Raw genomic sequence first — 22,389 nt, 5'->3', positions numbered from 1 at the left:
CTCTGAAGCATTATACATTAGATATATTCTTCATAAACAAGTCTTTGAAATGTCATGTTGCCAATATTTTTAAAAAGTCATTCACCAGTGAATAAAATGTAGACATATATGAAAAACCACTAGCTTCTGTTTCTGTATATTTTTGTTTCTTCCAGTCTTTTAACATTTCCACTCTCGGAGATCGTCAGATTAATACTTCAAGAAAATGTTTGTTACTTTTCAAAGAAATTCTTGTTTTTCTTTTTTTAAACTTCAAGAATGATAATTTGTGCTTTTTAAAACTGGTTAAGTGATTCCTCCTGGTAAACTGAGGTGGTGTAATGTCATTGAGTCTGCTTGCCAACATAATAACATTTTACAGACATATTGAAACTCCGTCTTCTGCACCTTCTCCCCAGTTCTGGTGTTGGAGACCATCTGAGACAGATGAGTGCAGATGGCAGTGTGCAGAAATGGAAGTCCACCTGCTTGACACATGGCATTGACCTGTCAGTTCTGTATAATGTAGATGACCATTTCTTTGAAAAAGAAACTATAGAAGAAATGTATAGGAAGGGTGAGACTACAGGGTGGTGGGTGAACACTAATTCTCATGGTAACTCTTGTGCAAAATACTTAGTTACGTGCAGATAGCTTTCTCCATATGTAACATTTCTGATGAGATGATTGATACTGTATGAAAGCTCTTTAAGAATCATTCCCTTGGGAAGATTCTTTCTTGTCTATACAAGTAATATTGATTAAGCTATAAAAAATTAAAATCAGTTAAAAACATGAATCAAGAAAAATCCCAGTGCATTGTACGAGGCCCAACCTGCCTAAACAATCAGCCCTCAAAGGCCTGTTGAAACAAAAAAGGGTTCATGGCTTACAGAAAGAGAGCAGGGAGGATGCCAGTCTAATCTCTCTGGGAAGCAAATTCCAAAGCTTGATGGCAGTCACTAAAAACGCTCTCCGCCACGTTCCTACCAAATGTACTTCTGAGGGTTGGGAGACAAAGAAAGGTCTCAAAAAATGGGTAAATACATAAGGGAGAATAGTCCTGCAAATAACCTGAACCTGAGCCCGTACAGAGCTCTATAGGTCAAAACCAGCATTTTTAACTGTGACCGGTTGAGCCCACCCAGTTGAACTGTTGTAACAAGGGAGTTATGTATTTCCTTCAGCATTCCCAGCTAGCAGTCTAGCTACAGCTCTTTGAACCAGCTGAAGTTTCCAAACACTCTTCAAAGGCATAATCATATATAAATTACAGTAATCAAACTGGGATGTAACGAAGGCGTGTATCATGCCAGATCTAACATCTCCAAGGAACTGGCCAAACTGGTGCATAAACTTTAAAACTATGTAAACGTACTCCTGGCCAACTCTTGTCCTCAGCTTTGAATCCAGGAGTAAACTTAAGCTGTGAACCTATGTATTCAGTGTAATACCATCCAGCACATTTTGAATCTCTATTTCCTGATCTGCCTTTTGGCTGGCCAGGAGCCACCTCCATCTTGTCTGGATTAGATTTCAGGTCACCCAACACACACATGGTGGCTCTCATTTCACCATAAACCCTGTCTACACCCCCAGGTTTCACAAATAAGTGTCAAAGTTAAGTTTAATCAATCTTGTTATATTGGCTTGATGGCTATCTACAAGATTTTCCCTTTGTTCATCTGGCCTTTCATATATGCTGTTAATTTTTTCTCATTGCATAACCTCATTCAGAAATGCTGTTTTTTGTTAGCATTTATTCAGCATGCCTTACCATTTACTAAATGTTGTACGTTTGTGTGCATCTGCCTGTTCATAATTCCTTTAAAAAGGTGAATGCAAGTTAATGTTAATCAAATATCAAATCTTTTAGCAAAAATTATAAATATATCAGTTGAAATAATAGTTAACACTGGCTACAGCCTTATAACACCTAGCTTATAGGTGTTTGCGCCAGTGATCATGAGTAAAGATGGTGTTTATTGTTTTAGTATGTTATCATATATTATGTAGTTATTAACTGCACTAGTTACATCCTGCAAATTGTAATAAGCAGTTACTTAATTTCCTCTTGTGTGTGTGTATGTGTGTGTTTTCAATGGTAGGTGTCCCCTCTTTATAAAAGATCACATGCAGTTTGATACATGTAATGAACTCAAGTTTTAGGGTAACATTGTATTATTTGTTCCAACAACAATCTAAAGTAAACGCATTTAATCAATGGAACCTACCATGAGTGTTGTCTTATTGGTATATTAGATTCATCCTAGCCAGTAACACTTCAAGATGTCTCTGTAGACAGCCAATTCTCTCACACCAGAAGCAACTTGCAGTATGTTCTCAAGTCACTTCTGACACGATTAAAAAAAATCCTAGCTGGGACACCTACTAGATTTAGACCACCAGAAATTTGCTATAACATGATTTGAATTTCCTATAATGTAATAACATCTTGAGGGTTAAGATCTTAGCATGTTGTTGGTTGAATACTCTGACTAGACTCATCCTTCTCAGTTCATTTCTGCTAGCTTACAGATGTTTAATGGGAAATGCAATCTTTTGTGGACTAAACACTGATCTTTGCTTTGTTGGAACAGGATAAGAAATGGATTCTCAGTCATGAAGATGTTACACTGGGAGAATTACTGGGCAAAGTAAGTGATCATCTGTAAATGAGAAGGGGGGGTATCACAGTAGTCTTGAATACAAAACATAGTAATGACAGAACTGAAGGGATATCTGCCATATCATTCATTGTATAGCATTTATATAGAAAAACACAAACAGAGGGTTTTTTTTAAAAAAAAAGTTATAATATAGTGAGGTGGCAAGATACAGCTGAAGTTATCGTATATACTCAGGTATAAGTCAATGTTATATATAAGTTGAGGGCAAGTTTTGGGGCTAAAATTGTGAATTTTGATATGACCTGTAGGTAAGCCAAAGGTCACTCTGAAGGGAAGGGAAGGCACCAAGTCTGCTTCAGGTGATCAGCTGCCCTTGGCCACCACCACTGGCCACTGCTACCATTTTCCCATTCAGGCATTCAACTAGGCCAGGCGTGGTATCATGGCAGGAGGGCTCAGTGCTTCTCTTAAGTTCTCCTGGGATGGACTAATCTCTTGCCTTTTGCCACTCTACTCAGAGAAGGTTATGGTACAGTACTCACATTGACCCATAGATAAGTCAACCCAGGTTTTTCTTAATTGATTTTTGACTAAATTTTCTAGATGTACACATGAGTATATAGGGTAAGTATTGGTTAAGACACATTAATTTTGATTAGAATTCTAAGCGATTTTATATTTTAAATAAATGGAACAAATTAATACTTTAGGTTGGTTGAATTGTGATTTAAGACTATAACCAGTGAAGATACTATTCATTAGTACACTTGATAGTTAATATTGCTATAACATATAAAAGTAATTAGCTTTCCAGCTTCCTATGAATTAATAGTGTTGCTAATCTTCACCCAGATTTTCTCTCCTGCTTAATTTAGTTTATCTTTGAACCGTGTGCATTTGTGTGTGTGTGTGTGCGCATGCATCTTCAGGTCATGTGTCAAATTAACGGCAACCTCATAAATTTCATAGGGCTCTCTTAGGCAAGGAATAATCAGAGATGATTTGCTAGTTCCTTTCTTTGAAATGTAGCCAACAGTACCTGTAATTCATTGTCGGTTTCTCATTGAGTTATTAACCAAATCTGATCTTGCTTAGATTCCAAGACCAGACAGGATTTGATACTCCTCTCTAAAGTGTCCTGATGAGCATTCCTAGGGTGGTTTACAGAAGAATGCTTCTAACACAGTGAAATAGTTTTATGACATGTACAAATTAACATTTGGTAGATACTGCAAAATCAGATACAATATAATTGTAATTCATGTCAGATCTACATAAAAACTTCATGCATGTTTTCTCTCTCTGATGGAAGTGGGAATGTTTTAAGTGGAGTAAGAAGCATTTAATCCTTCCTCTGACCTTCCTTGCCTTGCTGTTCTCTATTGCTTCAAGGCCCAGTATTGGAAGTAGGCTGGAAAAGTGCGTAGAGTGAAGTGAAAGTGACAAGGCAAGGGAAAAGAAAGATTTTGCTTCTCACATCTCTGTGAAAAGTACACGTGGCTGCTCTGTCACATGTAGTTTTATCTTAAAATTATCCAGGATATTAGATGGATACTATAAAAAGACTGATGGTGAGATCTGGATGTCAACTAAAATATCCAGTTGAAGCAGAGGCAGGACGGTGAAGTTGTGGAATTTAGTATTTCTCACCTTGCCACATTTCTTTAGCTGTAACATTCAGAGAGGAGGAGTCAGTGAGGTACGTCTTGACACAATGACTTCAAGTCATGCACTTGATTTAACTACATATTACAGAGAGACATGAGAAAGAGATATGTCTTGGGAATGATTGTGTACTTGGGTCATACGTGTCAGGTCCCTGGCTGCTGGGCACCAATAACCGTACACGGAGGCCAATCTCTATCTAATATCTTTATTAAGGAAGTATATAAAATCAATAAAAACAAGTGAAGAAGATAGTTCAGAAGCAGACCTTTCAAATGAGGTCAAATATAGTCCAAAAATGTATTGTCCAATAAATGATATTAGAGTTCAAAGTTTTAATCCACTTGACCGAAACACACACTTTTGCCAAGCAATAGTGTGGGGAAATGTCAGAGTCTTGGAAGTCCAATGAAGCTTGACAACAAGGCTGGAAATAAACTTGGTTCTTGGCTAGGTCCGTGACTAGAAACAAGGCAAAACGTGAAGCGTGGAGCAGGGTCCGTGGTTAAACAGCAAGGCAAGGCAAAGGCTTGAAAGCTTGATCCGGGAAGCAAGGAACTGGGGTTACGAAGTCCACACACGATCTCTCTCCTGAAGCTGATCAATTGACTCCGCAAAGAATCTCCCGTGTCAAACACCTATATTGGGTCTCGTTTTCCCGCCAACAAATCTCTTTCCCTAGAGAACAAGAAACGAAACCCAACTCTGTCCAGATGCAAGACTCCTTAGAATTTCCCAAGGGAAGCAGGACTAATCAGCCTGTTGTTTGGCAGCGATCCGTAAACTCCTCCGTTGGGCCTCTCTAACTCCTCTGTCTCTAGAATAAAATTCCTTCCTGGGAAACGGAGGGGAGTTCTGCCCAAGGCCTGTTTTACTGAATTCTTGAGGGCAAACATCAACATCCGGCAGGTGAAGAGACTCCGGCTCTTGTTGCACCGGCGAAAACCCCATGTTTTCATCTTCATCTGCCACAATAGTACTAGGAACAGGACTACAGGGCCCATGAGGCATCACAACACGTGCTTTTGGATTCAGAAGATGAGCCAGAAATTGAGCCAGGAATTGAACATTCCATCACTTTTATTATAGCTGTTTGTATTTTAATGAATGCTATGGTGTTCTTTACAATGGAGGAAGAATTGCAATACATTTTTATTGCAACAAACTTTTGAGAAATGAAGGTTTTTCTTAAAGAAAGCACTTAAAATGAATTCTGTGCTGTTTTTAAATTGTCCTGTTTTTAGTTTTGTTTTGAAGTTGTTCTTATACTTAATTGTATATTTTAATTGTTTTTAATGTTCTTGATTATTTGTTTCTGTTTTATTATTGACCTTTTGTAAATTTAAACTATATTTCTTCTAATTTGTGAGCCACTTTGAACCTGAGGAAAAGGCAGAATATAAGTAAAGCTGAAGAGGGTGTGTTCCTGAGACAACAATATGAATTAAAGAGTAGCAATTTCATATCACATCTCATTAATAGAAGCTGTTCATGTGGAAGGAAACAGATTACAAAACACACAATAAAACAGTTATGCTGATCATCCCAGAATCACAAACCTGTTGGAATAGAAGACATATTATAGTTCAAAGATTAAAACTCCAAACATTTGGCTATAAAAATGAGCAGTGGTTAAGGAACTGGGATCTTGAGTTAGTTTATAAGAACTGTAAAGTTTTGAATAAAATGGTTTAATAATTTTTTCTGCAATGTATCTCTCACCTTGACACTCGTAATATTAATTGAATTAAAATGCATCTGCTGAGGGCAATAATTCCAGATAAAATTGCTGCTGTTTTTGTTTGCAACATAAAAGCATGCACTTCATATTTGCCACTGCATGAGACCATAAGTGCTCCAAAGGAAGCACAACTTATCTTTTCTTCAAAGAGAAAAATATCCGATGAAAGGTTGTTACTACTCAATCCTCATAGTTTTGTTTGAGGATGTAGAAAAAGCAGCATGGATAAACCAGATTAAATGAACACTGGAGTATAAGATTATGTGGCATGTTATATAAGCTAAATAAATCTGGAGTTAGTAAAATTTTCTTTTGACCTAAGTTTATCAGATTTATTTCCCCTAAAGTCCCAACTTGTCCACAGTTATAACACTATATAATTTGGTTCAGGAACTATGGGCAGAGCTGCATTTTCTCACTGTGTCTCTTGTCTTCATTTTTTCACATCAGACATGGGAAAACATAATTTGTGGAGATGTGTTGGGTAGGAGGAAGATGTTTAATCTTTCTCCTGCCCTCCATTTTCTCTGCAACTTCCTATTCTTGACCAGTATTTAATTCCAGTCCTTTACAATGGGAGCTAGTGAAGGGGGAAGCTTAAGAACTGTTATGCTCATTGTTTCTCCACTGTAAAACCAGGCGAGAGGCTTCAGTGTGTAACAGTGAAATAGCGAATTGATTCTTCACTTGTAAGTTTAGCTTTTTTGAGATTTCAGATCTTTGTTTCTGTCATAGGGTGTGAAAATATGAAATTGCGCCAAGAGCATGTTGTTCTTACCCTTCAGAAAGATTAAATAGAACTTTGTGTTGTACAGAAGAGTGTTAATGGAAGCAATGCTGTATGTTAGTTCTAAAGATATATGCAAGTATAGCAGTTAAAGCCTTGTATATTGGGTTAAATACTGCCCACTTGAGTAACATACACTGTTGCCTACATCAAAACAAAGATGAGGAAAATTTCAGTTGCTGGAAACTATAGGATGATTACCAGAACCCTCACAGCTGGATGCTAGCATTTTCCAATTTCCAGCATAGTGTATTGGTTTGAGTGTTTGGACCATGGCTCTGAAGGGTTTGAAAGCTCACTTGGCCACAGTAACTTACTAGAGGAGACCTTAAGCAAGTCAAATTGTCTTAGTCTCAGAAGAAAGCCAAGGCCTCTGAACATATGTTGCCAAGAAAATTCCATGACAAGTTCACTTTAGGGCTTTCATAACTTAGAATTCACTTGTAAACATACAACAGCCTACTTCATGTGGTCTGGCAGCTGTATATACCTCTCCTTTATCACTTCCAGTGCGGAGGCGGGTATCTTCTGACTTAATCTAAGTCAAAAGACATTGGATGTGCATTCATCTAACTAAAATCATTGGGATAGAATGACGAATTTATAACTCCTTGATTTAAATAGTAATCACATACCCAGTTTACTTTGCATTGAGCTAAATGCCCCCAGTTCATGAGCTTCCTATTGCTTAGTGAACCAGCAAAATGCAAAAAAGCACACTGTGCATGCATAGTAGTTTCTCTTTGTAAGTTCAAAAGTAGGATGTTTTCAAGCATATTTTTTCAACCTGTAGATAGCTGTTGATCTCTGCTCATTTCTCCAAATTATGAATGAAAATGCTAACTAGTCTCATAGTTGTTTTGCATCCCTCTTTCTCACCTAAGGATTATTCTGGAGGAAACAGTGGGAGCAGACCTTGGATTTGCATGCTTCATTCCCAGTCCATCTCAAACAGTATACAGTCAGTACTGACTGAAAGCAGTTTGCTCCCTGAAGTGAAGCACCAATAGTGCCCATTCAGATGCTACTTTCTATTTTTATCTGTTTCCACTTCATAGAACTGTTTGAAGATAGCAGTTTCACCCTTCTATGGGATAAGAAGTGTTCATAATACAGCACTATCTGAACTAGGAGATAACATGTATAGTTAAACATGGCTTCTCTTGTTTTATGTATTTAGGAAGAAAAAGCATACTAGGGAGAGGCCTGTTCGTAATATCTCATTAGTAGGTATAGTAAATCTTAATTTCTCTGAGTCCCAACAGATGTTGAGGCCAATGAAATACCAATTTAGAATTCCACTTCCGGACGACCTGGTAGCAAGACATGTTATTGGCTAGCCCTATCATTTGTTGTAACTTTTAATGTGTTGTTTTCCTTTTCTACCAAGTTTCTCAATGGGGTGGAACCTTCAGATTTAATCCTAGTTGGAAAATTGACAAATTTCCATTCCATTCATTCTAACCAAATAATTGGATGTATTACTGTCAGATTTCAGGGAGACTATAGGGAGAGGATGTTGTATTTAGGGAAATTATTTTGCACTTGTAAACATATAATTTGAGAATACAGGTGGCAGCGTTTTGTGTATGGACCTCAGAAAATATATGAGAGTTGAATTGTAGATTTTTTCTCTTTTATATAGCCATGGAATTCAAGGTGCTGCACAAAAACTGATACAGATAAAACCCAATAAAACGTGCAAATGGTAAAATATAATTAAACTATCAATAGAATTAAAAACAATTTAAAAGCATGATATTTAGTTCCCAAGGACTGCTGGAAAGACATCATGGGGGTAGTCTAGCTTCTTTAGAAAGTATGTTACAGAGACTGGGAACAACCACAAAAACAATTTCTCCAGTGTTCTCGCTCAGCGTACTATTGGGGTACCTGGATAGAAAGGTGCATCCCAATGAAGAGCTCAAAATGCAAACATACTCATTTATGAAAATATAGTACTTTAGAAAGCCAGGACTTTCAGTAGATTGTCTGTAGGTTTTTTTTATCATTGAACTTGTGCTTTTTGTGAGTTTGTTTGGCTTCACAAAAGAAAATAGATATCTTGCACAAATAATGGAAACTGTTTTACAAAAAGAAAAGATGCCAGTTCCATTTTTGTGCAGGAAGCAAACAGGAGGCTTGAAATGTCATGGGTCTCTTGATTTAGTATCTCTGCAGGATGCCTTGGCATGTTGAGACACTCTCTCATCAAGAATGGGAAATTTTGTGAATATTTTTCATTGTGCCTTTCTGCCTTACATTAAGAAAACGACTTATGGTATATTTCTTTATCTTGCTTTCCAAGATGCAACAGTTCAGTCATTTTCAAAACAAATATAGGGCATGTAAAACAATTGAGAACCTCATATTTTACTCATAACAGCCTGCCAGATATACTTGCTAAAATACATTTTTTGCAGTATAGGTCTTATTTGGAAGCATTTTCTTTAAAATAAAATTACAGAAGAAATTCTTGCTGCATGCTATCATAGGTTTATTTCCTGGCAAATACTAACACACACACACATATACAGAGAGAGATAGAGAGAAAGAATATGAATGCACACATTGAAGTGGCAATCTTTCAAAACCCAGACACTTTATAAATTTCTGATTCCAATGTTTGAAAATAGTTTTTATGTAACTATTATCCGTTAGTTTCACCTTTCCTTTGACTGTCTCTTCGTTTCTGCTTACCTTGTTTGTTTATGCCATCTTATGGAGATTTATGTAGAGGTGATTTGTTGAAAAAAAGATTTTTCTTTTATGCTTTGGCTGTATGTCTTGATTTTTATATATGATTCTCTACAGACTGGAATTCCATACAGAATTTCACCAGGAACAGTTTTATGATTTAGTGAGACACATTCCTGTTGAATAGAAAGGAAACAAAAAGATCTACCTTTCTGTTTCATATTTGTAGGCTGCTTATGCTGTTTTCTAGCAATGTGTTACCTGTACATTGAAGAATATGACTTACAATCACACAGAAAAACATATTTGCAGTTCTTGGTTTCTGGCTTGTCATTCACTGTAGTAGTAAAATTATGTCATTTATAAATATGAGACACATTTTAGTTTATTTCTCTGCAAGCTTTTTCTCAGACAGGCCCCCAAGGCAAGTCACAAATTAGCATAAATAAAATTTAATAATAAATTAGAACTTCTGGAATTTAAGGCAACAGTCTTTCAGTAACATCTTTTTTTTAAAAAAAAAAACCCCTCTAAAATATATTATTCTCTCTGGCTAAAAGTAAAAACCAGCCTCACAACATCAAATACAGCAGGAGAAAAACTGCCTAGAGTCACTATATCCAAGGAGTAGTTCTTTGTAAATATCCCAGCAGGTTGAATCCCTTACTACTGGTGGTTCCAAACACAGTGTCTCCCTTAGCTAATCAGAAAAAATAAGCTCCTGTGCAAGAGGGAGGAAAGGAGAAGGTACTTGGGGTTTAACACCACTCCCTTCATTTTGCCCAGTCAAAATAATCTTCAGTGGTTATACTTGCTGTTACTGCTGTTTCTCCCTTTTTTTCTTCCTCGATAAGGAGAAGCCAATATCTGAGCTAGCTGTATCTTCTCTGAGCCTGGGGTTGTGAAAAGTAGGTGGCTGTGCTAGACAGGATGTTGGAAACTATTACAGGTCATGCTGATTTGTTTACCAATTTGGAGACCTGGAAATACACTTAGAGTATAATATATTGTGTCTTAGAGGATTAGAGAAAGAGAATGAAAATAGCGACAGCCTAGTTCAGGCAGAATGTCTGCTTAATTGTAAACATGATAAGAGAACATACAGCAAATTGACCAATAATACTCAAAGCAGTAGTAGGGAACCGAGCAATGGTTGATGTTATCTGAAAGAAAACAGCCAGAAGCCAGGGGCTTAGTGGAGGTTAGGAAGAGAATAAAAGAAGGTGAGAAGAGATCAAAATCAGTGAGGGAAGAAAGCTATAATATAACTTCTAAGACAATGCTTTTCTGGGCTGATAATCTGATGCAAATAAATACTGTTGGTAAGATAAAAAGAGAAACAATTAGACTATGTCAAACAGGTATACAGTGTTCCCTCACTACTTTGCAGTTCACTTTTCACGGATTCGCTGTTTTCCGGTTTTTCAGTAAACTCTAAAATAATATTATAAATTATTAAAAAAATTACAATTTACAGCCTAAGGAAAGGAGGAAGGAGAAGCCAAAGGGAGAGAAAAGGAGCCCAAGCGGCAACGGGAGGAGAAGGAGGTGATTTGTCAACACACGATTTGTTGATAAAGACTTAAAATAGTGTATAAGTACTAAAATAATGTATAAATATTAAAATAAATATAGTGTCCCTACTTTGCAGATTTTCACTTATTGCAGGTGGTCCTGGAACCTAACCCCTGCGATAAGTGAGGGAACACTGTATTTCCCATTATGATTGTAATGGATACCTGTTCTAGATGCCATGTAATATTGAGGAGTGCTCAATAATACCTTTGGATGTTTTGATGTTCACAGAGGCTTGTTTAGGAGTGTATAGTTTTTCAACGGAAGAGATGGTATTTCTAAATAGATAAATAGATGAATTATATGGTTTACATTTCCTCTAAGGATTGCATTATGAGATTAAAGCAAGGTGGACATAAAATTGTGCTTATTTAAAATATTTTAGATTTCCTTTTAAGGATCAGACCTTTATTGATTATCATCTAATTCATAGAAGTAGAGTCCGCATTTATCAAAATTAGCCATAAGACACCACAAAACATTGATAGAGTGGAATAGCAACAATGTAAAGTTCATGTTCACTTCAGCTGGAATATAATTTTGCAGACATGGAGACACAACTAAGAGTCTCTTCCTCTCATGTCTACTAGGCTAATTGATCTCACCAGCAGACACTTGACTCCTATCTTAGGAGCTGATCTCAAAACACAGACTAGATGATGCTAGATAAAGTGGTCACTTAAAGAAATTGATATATTTTTCCTCATCCTTTGTTTACTATACAAAAATTTGCCTAGGTTTTTCACAAATAAATTGAATATTCAAATTACAGGACTTAAATTTAATTGCTACTCCCCATGAGGTTACCAATTTGATTTAAGACTAGGACGTTAAATATTATTGACATAAATTTGTGCTTCATCTAAACCTTGATATTTCATACTCATTTTGTAAACAACACTGCAAATGTTTTTCTTTTTCACAAGCTAAAAAGAGCATCATTTTTTTCTAACTTGTATCACATTATATAAGAACAGTGTTAACTGAAACGGTTGTATTATTATGTTCTTTGGACGGTGTAGAGGAGCAATCTACAATATTTTGGATTATATCACTTTGTTCATAATCCAGTGTCAGGAGCAAAAGACCATTTTCCCCCCGTTTAATCCATTGAATCTTCTAATTTTTTAGTCCTGCCTTGCTATTCGTAGTGTTTTTCAGAGCCTTTCCCTTCATCATCTACTTTTAACAACAGCTGTGTTATGATATTCTCTATATTGTGAATTATAATGTGTGTTTACTAAGGACTTGTAAATGTTGCAATTTCAGGGTAATTTTGGTGAAGTGTACAAGGGAACGTTAAAAGATAAAACCCCTGTCGCTGTAAAAACATGTAAAGAAGACCTTCCTCAGGAACTGAAAATAAAATTTTTATCAGAAGCCAGGTAAGTAGTGAAAACTAAAACCAAACAGTACTTAAAATTCACTAAGTACCAAACAGATCTTATTTACCAGGTTGGCAATTCAGTATGGAAGAAAGGATGAAAATAAATGCTTTTGTTAATGCCAAATGCATTCTTATCATCATTGAGAATAATATCATCATTATATTTATATCCCACTTTTTCTCACTTAAGAGAGACTCAAGGTGGTGACTGCCATCTTGGACTGAAGAAAGAAAAACCAAGGATTAGTAACATGAGTACAGAATGATTCGACATAAAATTTCAAATACAGGTTGAGCATTTCTTATTCAGCATTCCAAAATCTGAAAGATTACAAAATCTAAATTGTCCATTTAGGTGGCTGAGTTAGTGACATCTTTGCTTTGTAATGGTTCAATGTACACAAAATAATTATAGATACTGTATAAAATTGCCTTCAAGCTATGTGTATAAGGTGTGTATGAAATATAGATGAATTTCATGTTTACACTTGGGTCCCATCTTAAAGATAACTCAATATATACATATATGCAAGTATAGGTTTTTCAAAATTTCCCAAAATCCACAATTCAAATCACTTCTGGTCCCAATTATTTTGGATAAGGGATACTCAATTGTTATACTCTAGGACTTTCTTACTATGGTTAAGTTATGAAAGCATACTATCTATCTATACTTTTATATACTTATATACGATGTTGGTGAAAAGAAATGTCACTTCAAATGATTGTTATTTTTACCTTATTAAGGATGAGAGATTCCAGTTATGCCAGTTGGTAATTTTCCATTTTTGTTAAATAAAATTTAACTAATTCTAAATCATGCACCGACATTGAGGGCTATTGTGTTTTTTTCCCTATATAAATAAAAGAAAGTTCATGCTATCAAATAAACTTACATAATTCATTTTTTCCACTCTTTGCAGAATACTCAAACAATATGACCATCCAAACATTGTAAAGCTCATAGGAGTGTGTACGCAAAGGCAACCAATTTATATTGTAATGGAACTTGTTCCAGGTAATATGTTTACTTTATTATTTTTCAATATAAATATTGTGTTAGTTTTTTTTCTTGTATTTTTGTTTTCTTGGCAACTACTCTTCGTGCAGTTCATTTGCATCGCTTTGCTTCTTGTTTCAAAATGTGCTCTTTTGGGCTGAGTCTGCCTGCTATTTCAAAATCATAGGGTTAGTTGGGTTTTGCCAGCAGGTGGAGATAGCATCAAAGTGATAGCTCCTAGGCATATCTCATTGTAAATCTGTCCAAATCATGGGAATAGATAAATAATCTTCTATTACATTTTTTTCTGTATACTGAATGCATATCAGAATAGCAGGGTGGAAAAAACCACAAACACATTACCAGAAGGACACTCTCTAGACTAAAGTATGCATGCAGTTCATAAACAGAAATGAAGCCACATCATACTCAAAACAAAAGAAAGAGAATGTTTTTATTAGGATGGAGGCTATATAGAACTTTTGATAAGATTTTCATGTGTTTTTCCCCTGCTTGAAGGTTTGTAACTAATTTAACAAATGTATGTTTGTAGCCTACCCTCCCACTTTATTGGATATCTGGATAGATTTTACAAGATACAGCTGGGAGACAAAGGGTGGTTCCAGACAGCACTGTAATGTGAGTTCAATCAGGTTTTAAAAACCTGATTGGACTTTCATTGAAGTTCCCACACACCCCAGAAAGCATGTGCTTTTCTGGGGGGTAGGGGGGTGTCCACATGCCCTGCTGTGCTTTCCAGGTCTTGGAGCCCAAGAAACCCGAGGCAGCCCCCTAAACCCCTTTAAAAAGCCTTTTAAAAAGCAAAATAACTCACCAGGCCTCCATTTTACCTTCTCCGGCACACTCCTGGGTTGTAATAATGACGCGCCTGAAGAAGGGGGGGCAGGAGCAATTTTCCTCCTCCCCCTTTTTCCAGGTGCATCATTGGTATGGCCCAGGAGAGGGCCGGAGAAGGTGAAATTGAGGCCTGGTGAGTTATTTTGCTTTTTAAAAGGATTTTTAAAGGGGTTTGGGGGGCTGCCTCGGGTTTCATGGGCTCCAGCTCCCCAAAAATCCCAAGAAAGCTCTGTGGATTGGGACCAGAAGTTGTGTTCCCTGGGCCCAATCCACCCAGTCTTCACAACTGGAAAGACATGGTTCTTTTGAAGCTGACAAATAATCTCAGGCAGGCATGTAGCTGGGGGGGGGGGGGGCTTAAGGGGCTTCAGCCCCCCCCCCCCCCCCGAAATTCTCAGGTTGGTCCGCGAGAAGTCCTTACATTTATTATTTAAACTTACGTTTATTCATATCATGATCTGATCACCATGCTCAATATATCCCATATGCATGGGGGTATTGGGATAACGATATAAAAGGTTTTCTAGGGTAGATCCTCTCTCACTCAGACTCAGCCCCCCCCCCCCGAATCAAAATCCCCCCCCCCCCCCGAATCCTGGCTACGGGCCTGATCTCGTGACAATTGAGAATTTTCCTCCTTTTTGCTGAATGCACTTGCTTTTCTGTGGAATGGCAACTGGACATCCCTCTTGAAGAAGCGGGAGCTCTCACTTCTAAGGGGCAGTCTGGATGCCCAAAGTCTACTGCTTTCTCTCTTATGATCCTGAGTGAAGCAGGGGTCCATTGTGTAAAACGTGACACCTATCTTTTGGATGATGTTTATTTATATTTATGTATTTATTTAATTTATATACCGCTCTTCTCCCCCAGGAGAATCCAGAGCGGTCTTACACAATGGCAGAATTAAATGCCACATATAATACAACATGTAGTAAAAACCAAACATAAAATGCAAATAAAAGCTAGTATCCAAATCAAATTAAAACAATTAAAATGTTTCCTTATTATTATTACTACAAAGTTGATTATTATTACAAAGTAGAGGCAGCAACCTGTGTTAATGTTGTTATTATTTTGAGGCTGAGAACATCTCCCTTTCCCCTCCCCCCTCACAAACAACTGCTCAGAAACAAACCAGAGAAAGGCACAGTATCACCCCCCTCCCCACTTGCCATGGAATAAGCCTGAGCCTTAGCCCAGAGACTGCCTTTCTGTCTACTCCCTTAAAGGGAGAGAATGGAACATCCGGGGAGGGATTTATAAATATAATGCAATGCAATGCAATATAGCATCATATAATCTTTCTGGATCCCTTCTTTCTCTGCTGTCTTAGAAGCTTGCTGAAGGGAGGAAGCCTTTGAAGCGCCCGCCTTCCTTTGCAAAGGTAGTGGGAGAAGCCCTGAGGAGGGAAGAGGATGGGCTGCTTCTCTCTCTCTCTCTCTCTCTCTCTCTCTCTCTCTCTCTCTCTCTCTCTCTCTCTCCTTCCCTCTTTTTATCCTTGTGTGTCCAGTGCCAGGGTCCCCTCCCCCATGCCAGGTTCTCGTTCTCTCGTTCTCTCTCTCTCTCTCTCTCTTTGGACTCCACAAGGCATGTTCTCTCTTCTTTCTCATCCATCATTCTTTCTTTCTTTCCCTTCTCTCTCTTTCCTCTGTTGCAGCAGTAGCCTGGCCCTGCTTTCCTTGTCTCTGGAGCCTGGCTGGCCAGGGAGGAAGAGGAACAAGTGGAGGTAGGAGAAGAGGAAGGGGCCATGGTGGCCACAGAGGGAAGGAAGGAAGGAAGGAAGGAAGGAAGAAAGGAGGGATGAGAAGGAAGGATGGACATTGTGTGCCCCTCTCCCTTCCCTCTCACCCCTCCATAGCAAAGGTTGCTGCTGCAGGAAGGGAGGGAGGAGGAGGCAGAGGAAGTGCCCCTTTTTGAGGTTTGCAAGGCTTGGGATCTTCCTTCCATCCCCCACACACCCAGTAACAAATCAGACATAGGCACAGTATTATTTTAAAAAGGATCCTGTGTTTAGGGAGGTTGCTTGGCGGTGCCGCATGAGATCCTTGTGTTAGTTATGTGTATGTGTGTCGCCGCACACTATTCCCTTGAGCTGGAATGGGGCAGGGCCAGGGAGTCTTGTTAGCTATTCTTGGGTTTTGGGGATTTTATGTTAATTCCTGTTTATTTGTTTAGGTTTTCTTGAATTGAGGTCATACCCTGGATGTGTTGGTGTATTGTGGCCAAATTATTATTATTATTTTATTATGACACAGCAAACAAGATAGATATGCTGGATTTCGTATCACTAAATCACAAGTCGAACACTTCCCAATTGTCTAGGACTGTGTGATGTATTTTCGGATGATGCGCGCAGATCCCAGTAGGGTGGTCTTTTGCACTTGGCAGATCGTGATTTTGTCAATGCCTATTGTTTCCAAATGCCGGCTGAGATCTTTTGGCACGGCACCCAATGTGCCACCGGGACCACCTGTACTGGTTTCTGCCAGAGTCTTTGAAGTTCAATCTTGAGGTCCTGATAGCGGCTGAGTTTTTCCTGTTGTTTTTCATCAATGCGACTGTCACCTGGGATGGCAACATCAATGATCCAAACCCTTTTCTTTTCCACAACTGTGAGGTCTGATGTGTTGTGTTCCAGAACTTTGTCAGTCTGGATTCGGAAGTCCCACAGTATTTTTGCGTGTTCATTTTCCAACACTTTTGCAGGTTTGTGATCCCACCAGTCATTTGCTGCTGGGAGGTGGTACTTGAGGCATAAGTTCCAATGAATCATTTGGGCCACATAGTTGTGCCTCTGTTTGTAGTCTGTCTGTGCGATTTTCTTACAGCAGCTGAGGATATGGTCAATGGTTTCGTCAGTTTTCTTGCACAGTCTTCATTTTGGGTCATCAGCTGATTTTTCAATCTTGGCCTTAATTGCATTTATTCTGATGGCTTTCTCCTGGGCTGCAAGGATCAGGCCTTCTGTCTCCTTCTTCAGGGTCCCATTCATGAGCCATAGGCAGGTCTTCTCCTTATCAGCTTTTCCTTCAATTTTGTCAAGGAACTTTCCATGCAATGTTTTGTTGTGCCAGCTGTCAGCTCTAGTTTATAGTGCAGTGTTCTTGTACTGGTTTTTTGTCTGCTGTGCTTTGAGAAGTGTCTGATTTTTGACTTCAATCAAAGCAGGTTCTTCACTTTGCTTTACATATTCTGCCAGGGCATGTTCTTCTTCTTTGACTGCTTGTTTGACTTGTAAGAGTCCTCTGCCCCCTGATCTTCTAGGCAGATATAGCCAGTCAACATCACTGCGAGGGTGCAGTGAATGATGAATGGTCATGAGTTTTCTTGTTTTTCTGTCCAAATTGTCCAGTTCCGCCTGTGTCCAGTTTATGATGCCAGCAGTATATCTTATGACAGGTATGACCCAGGTGTTTATGGCCTTGATGGTGTTGCCTCCATTGAGCTTGCTTTTGAGAATTTTTCTGACCCTTTGTGTGTATTCTTTGCTGACCACAGCTTTCACATGTTCATGTTTGATGTTGTCCAGCTGTAATATGCCCAGATATTTATAGGCCTCTGGTTGGTGACACTTTATTGTTTGGCCATTAGGCATATTTATGCCCTCACTTTCAATTATATTTCCCTTCTTCAGTGCCACTGTTGAACATTTGTCCAAACCAAACTCCATGCTTATATCAGTGCTAAAAATTCGGACAGTTAGTCAGAGACTGGATTTCAGTTTCCGTTTTCCCATACAGCTTCAGGTCATCCATGTACATCAGATGCGAAATTTTATGAGATTTCTTAGATGTTTGATAGCCAAGATTTGTTTTTTGTAAGATTGTTGACAGAGGGATCATGGCAATAATGAAAAGCAGAGGGGACAATGAGTCTCCCTGGAAAATTCCTCTTCTGATGTTGACAAGTCCATAGCTTTCATTTCCAGCGAACAGTTCAGTTTTCCAGTGCTCCATCACGTTTTCAAGAAAGGTGCCAACGTTTTTATAAATCCTGATGGCGTCCAGGCACTTGATGATCCAGCTGTGTGGGAGTGAGTCAAAGACCTTTTTGTAGTCAATCCACGTCATGTGAAGATTAGCTTTTTGGCTTTTACAGTTCTCCAGAATCATTCTGTCAATTAATAACTGGTTTTTTGTGCCCCTGCTTTTCCGTTTGTTGCCTTTCTGTTCGTCTGGCAAGATGTTTTTTCTTCAAGATAGTCTTGAATTCTGTCAGCTATGATGCCAGTCAGTAGTTTAAACATAGTGGGCAGACATGTTATTGGCCTGTAGTTTCCTGATGCTGCTCCTTTTGCTGGATCCTTTTGTAACAGGTATGTCCTTCCAGTTGTTAGCCATTCACTGATACTTCCTTTCTGCAGCATCTCATTGAATCGTTGGGCCATTTTTCCATGTAAACTAATCAGATGTTCCATGTAAACTAATCCATGAAGTTGATCACTACCAGGCGATATCCAGTTCTTGACTTTTTGCACTCATTTGCTGATCATTTCAGTTGTTATTTCTATCTGTTCCATTTTGTTCTGTGAGAATTTTCCTTCAAACTCCTTTATCCACCCAGCGTTTTTGTTGTAGTTCTTATTATTTTCCCAAAGCTCTTTCCAGAACTTCGTTGTTGCAGTTTTCTCTGGCTTTATGGTTACTGTGTCTGTTGTTTGGTTCAGACTCTGGTAGAATCGTCTTTGGTCTGATTGAAATAGTTGATTTTGTCTGTACTGGATGATTCTGGCTTCATATCTTTCAATTTTTCTGGCTGTTGCTGTAATTTGTTCTTTCACAATTTCCAAAGCTTCTTCAATTTTTCTGGTATTCAGCCAGTACTTTCGGATCAGGTATTGCTTGATTTTGTCATTCTTCCGTTTCTTCTCTTTCATATTTTTGAGGTTACTTGCATCTGATCTAAGCTTTTTGATTTTCAGCTCTAGCCTGACCTTCCACTTTGGTTTTCCAGTCGATTTTCTTTGGGGCTGCCTTGGTTGTAGGAGCCCAAGCTCTTCTGTTACTATCACTGCTGCAATGTAGGCATACTGGTTTGTTTGTTCAACGGATGTTATTTGGACAGTGGAGAGTACTGTATTCACATCTTTCATGAGAGGCGCCAGGTGTCTCTTGGGCACTGTTTTTAGAGTTGGGAGCCGCTTTCTCATTGCATTTGCTGCAGCATGAGCCATGATCTTATCCTTGAGCTCTTGTTGTCTTGCTGTCAAGGTTCCTGGTGGTTCAACAAGTGTTTCAAGTGCTGGTTCTTCAAATTCTTGCAAAAGTTCCACACTTTCATCTGGTTCAATCTGTTCCACCATTCCAAGTGTTGCTGGAGTCTCTGCTGCTGTCTGTGCTGTGGTGTGATGGTAATTTGCTTTGCAGATTTTCTGGATTTCTTCGAATTCAACTTCACTGAACACTTTGTTTCTGATTATGAATCTACAGCAATGTAGACTTGAAAGAGAGATAGAAAATATGTATCTATTTCTAGCATAGGAGAAATAGTTAGTGTAGGAATGCCCAACTCTTTGTGAATTAGGCAGTAGCAACTACAGTAGAGTCTCACTTATCCTAGCTAAACGGACCGGCAGAAGCTTGGATAAGCAAATATGTTGGATAATAAGGAGGGATTAAGGAAAAGCCTATTAAACATCAAATTAGGTTATGATTTTACAAATTAAGCACCAAAACATCATGTTAGACAACAAATTTGACAGATAAAGTAGTTCAATACGCAGTAATGTTATGTTGTAATTACTGTATTTACGAATTTAGCACCAAAATATCATGATAAATTGAAAACATTGACTACAAAAATGGCTTGTATAATCCAAAAGCTTGGATAAGCGAGGCTTGGATAAGTGAGACTCTACTGTATGTAACTGTTTCCCCTCGCTAAGGATAAGCGAATGGAGCAGGTTGCTAGGAAATAATGGTTTTGTTCAGGGCAGTTGCAGTCTGGAAACACAAAATGGTAATCTGGTAGCCACCAGTATGATCATTTGTCAGGCAGCATGAATTACATTTTTGCTCTTAGCATCTCTGTTTTATGGTTGCAAGCCCATGACTGTTTTGTTGCAGCTGCTTTGTCTGCTTATTTTAGGGCCAATTGATCATCTGAGCTTTTTTTTTCTATGAGCGGAAGATGCCATTTTGCTCTCTGATACAGCCATAAATGTGGGCTGACTGATGGCAGGAGAAATTCTGCTCTCAGCTAATGATTCAGATGATCTGTCAGTAGCCTAGAGCTGCTGCAAGCAGAGTGGTCATATAAGGTCATAAATGCTGTAGTAGAGGGATCCATGTGAGTTAGGGGACTCTCACTACAATTGTATTTATATGTTTCCTCCATTTTTATGATGTTCTCAATGAAGTAACTTCATTTGTCTACAGTGCATTGGGCAGAAAAATAGCTTCATAGATGGAGAAGTAGAGATCTTGGTACACTGGATTCTGCATTTGAAGCTGCTCCTTTTTTTTTCTTTAGCATGCTCTTAGTTAGAAACTGGTGGCATAATTAAATTCTTAATTGGTTACTTTTAAATGCATATGGGTTTTGCAGAGTTTAATATAGATTCAGTCCTTACTAAATCACTAGCTTGTGTGTGCATGTCAGCACAAAACTATAAAATTCATGCTAGTGTCGTTTTTATGACTTTAGTATTTCAAAGCATATTCTTTTTCATTTCATCCATCAAAATATTGCTGATGCAGCGTTAGGCATTTATGGATACCTTAAAATGTTATTCCATAATGCTTTGTTTGGTTGCTCTAATGTTTCATTTCCTGCCTAATATTCCAGAACAAATGAGGATGGGAGAATGTAAGCTGACCACTTATCATCATAGTGATTGCATATTAACTGTTTAAAACAGGAGAGAGATCCTTTAATTTGTATATCACCTAAGTTCAAAATATGTTTGCACACTACATAAGACACTGTATTACATTTTATCATTCTCCTGTGATTTGGCAGTTGGATTTTTTAAGGGAGAGTATAGAGGACAAGAAAAAGAAAGAAAGAAAGGACAGAAAGACAGAAGGACAAAAAGACAGAAAAAATGAAAGAAAAGTGGACTCTATATGTATAAAAACCGGCTTTAGCACAAAGCTAAAATTTCTTGTTCCTATAATACTAATAATTTCTGCAGGAAATGGGAACCTAGAAGTGGAAGGAAAATTTTAGAAAAGTTTGCTCTAAATCCAGTCATCCTCCTCTTTCTGCTGCTATCCAGATATTAGCTGATGTCCCTTTTCAAGCAGTATTTCATCTCCTGATGCTAGGTAACAACATGTTCAAGAAGCCTTCTTTGGACATCACATATTACTAACAAGTTGTTGTAGTCCGAAAACACTGTGACATTATAGCAACTGCTTAGCATGTCACTGGATGAGAATTAATTAATTGGTGTATGGAACATTTTTCTTTGCTTTCATTTCCTAATTCCTTCATTATTGTAAAGAAATAACGTGCCTAGCAAGAGGTGACAAAAGTCTGTTTCTCTTATAAACAGTCTTTCCAAGCTTAATATTGAGCAACAAGTAGTGTGGCCAGTTGTTAAAATGATTTTTATCATTTTAAAAAGATCTTGGAGTCCTTGTGGACAACAAGTTAAACATGAGCCAGCAATGTGATGCGGCTGCTAAGAAAGCCAATGGGATTCTGGCCTGCATCAATAGGGGTATAGCATCTAAATCCAGGGAAGTCATGCTACCCCTCTATTCTGCCTTGGTCAGACCACACCTGGAATACTGTGTCCAATTCTGGGCACCGCAGTTGAAGGGAGATGTTGACAAGCTGGAATATGTCCAGAGGAGGGCAACTAAAATGATCAAAGGTCTGGAGAACAAGCCCTATGAGGAGAGGCTTAAAGAACTGGGCATGTTTAGCCTGCAGAAGAGAAGGCTAAGAGGAGACAAGATAGCCATGTACAAATATGTGATGGGGAGTCCTAGGGAGGAGGGAGCAAGCTTGTTTTCTGCTGCCCTGCAGACTAGGACACGGAACAATGGCTTCAAACTACAGGAAAGGAGATTCCACCTGAACATCAGGAAGAACTTCCTCACTGTGAGGGCTGTTCGGCAG

At 38.3% G+C, this 22,389-nt stretch overlaps 1 protein-coding gene across 8 annotated transcripts in view; it reads left to right on the top strand.

Moving 5' to 3' along the window:
• fer (FER tyrosine kinase) overlaps positions 1-22,389 on the top strand; it is a 165,052-nt gene that overhangs the window by 76,135 nt on the left and 66,528 nt on the right. For all 8 annotated transcript variants that reach the window (XM_062972207.1, XM_062972206.1, XM_008113993.3 and 5 more), the window contains 3 exons: positions 2,580-2,636; positions 12,344-12,459; positions 13,385-13,479. In XM_062972207.1, the coding sequence (XP_062828277.1) occupies positions 2,580-2,636; positions 12,344-12,459; positions 13,385-13,479 (268 nt within the window). The remainder of the gene's footprint in view (positions 1-2,579; positions 2,637-12,343; positions 12,460-13,384; positions 13,480-22,389) is intronic.

This window comes from Anolis carolinensis, chromosome 2, assembly GCF_035594765.1.
Source record: "Anolis carolinensis isolate JA03-04 chromosome 2, rAnoCar3.1.pri, whole genome shotgun sequence".
Classification (NCBI taxonomy): Eukaryota; Metazoa; Chordata; class Lepidosauria; order Squamata; family Dactyloidae; genus Anolis; species Anolis carolinensis.
The sequence above is the reverse complement of the archived record's forward strand: the minus strand, read 5'-3'. Positions and strand labels throughout refer to the sequence as shown.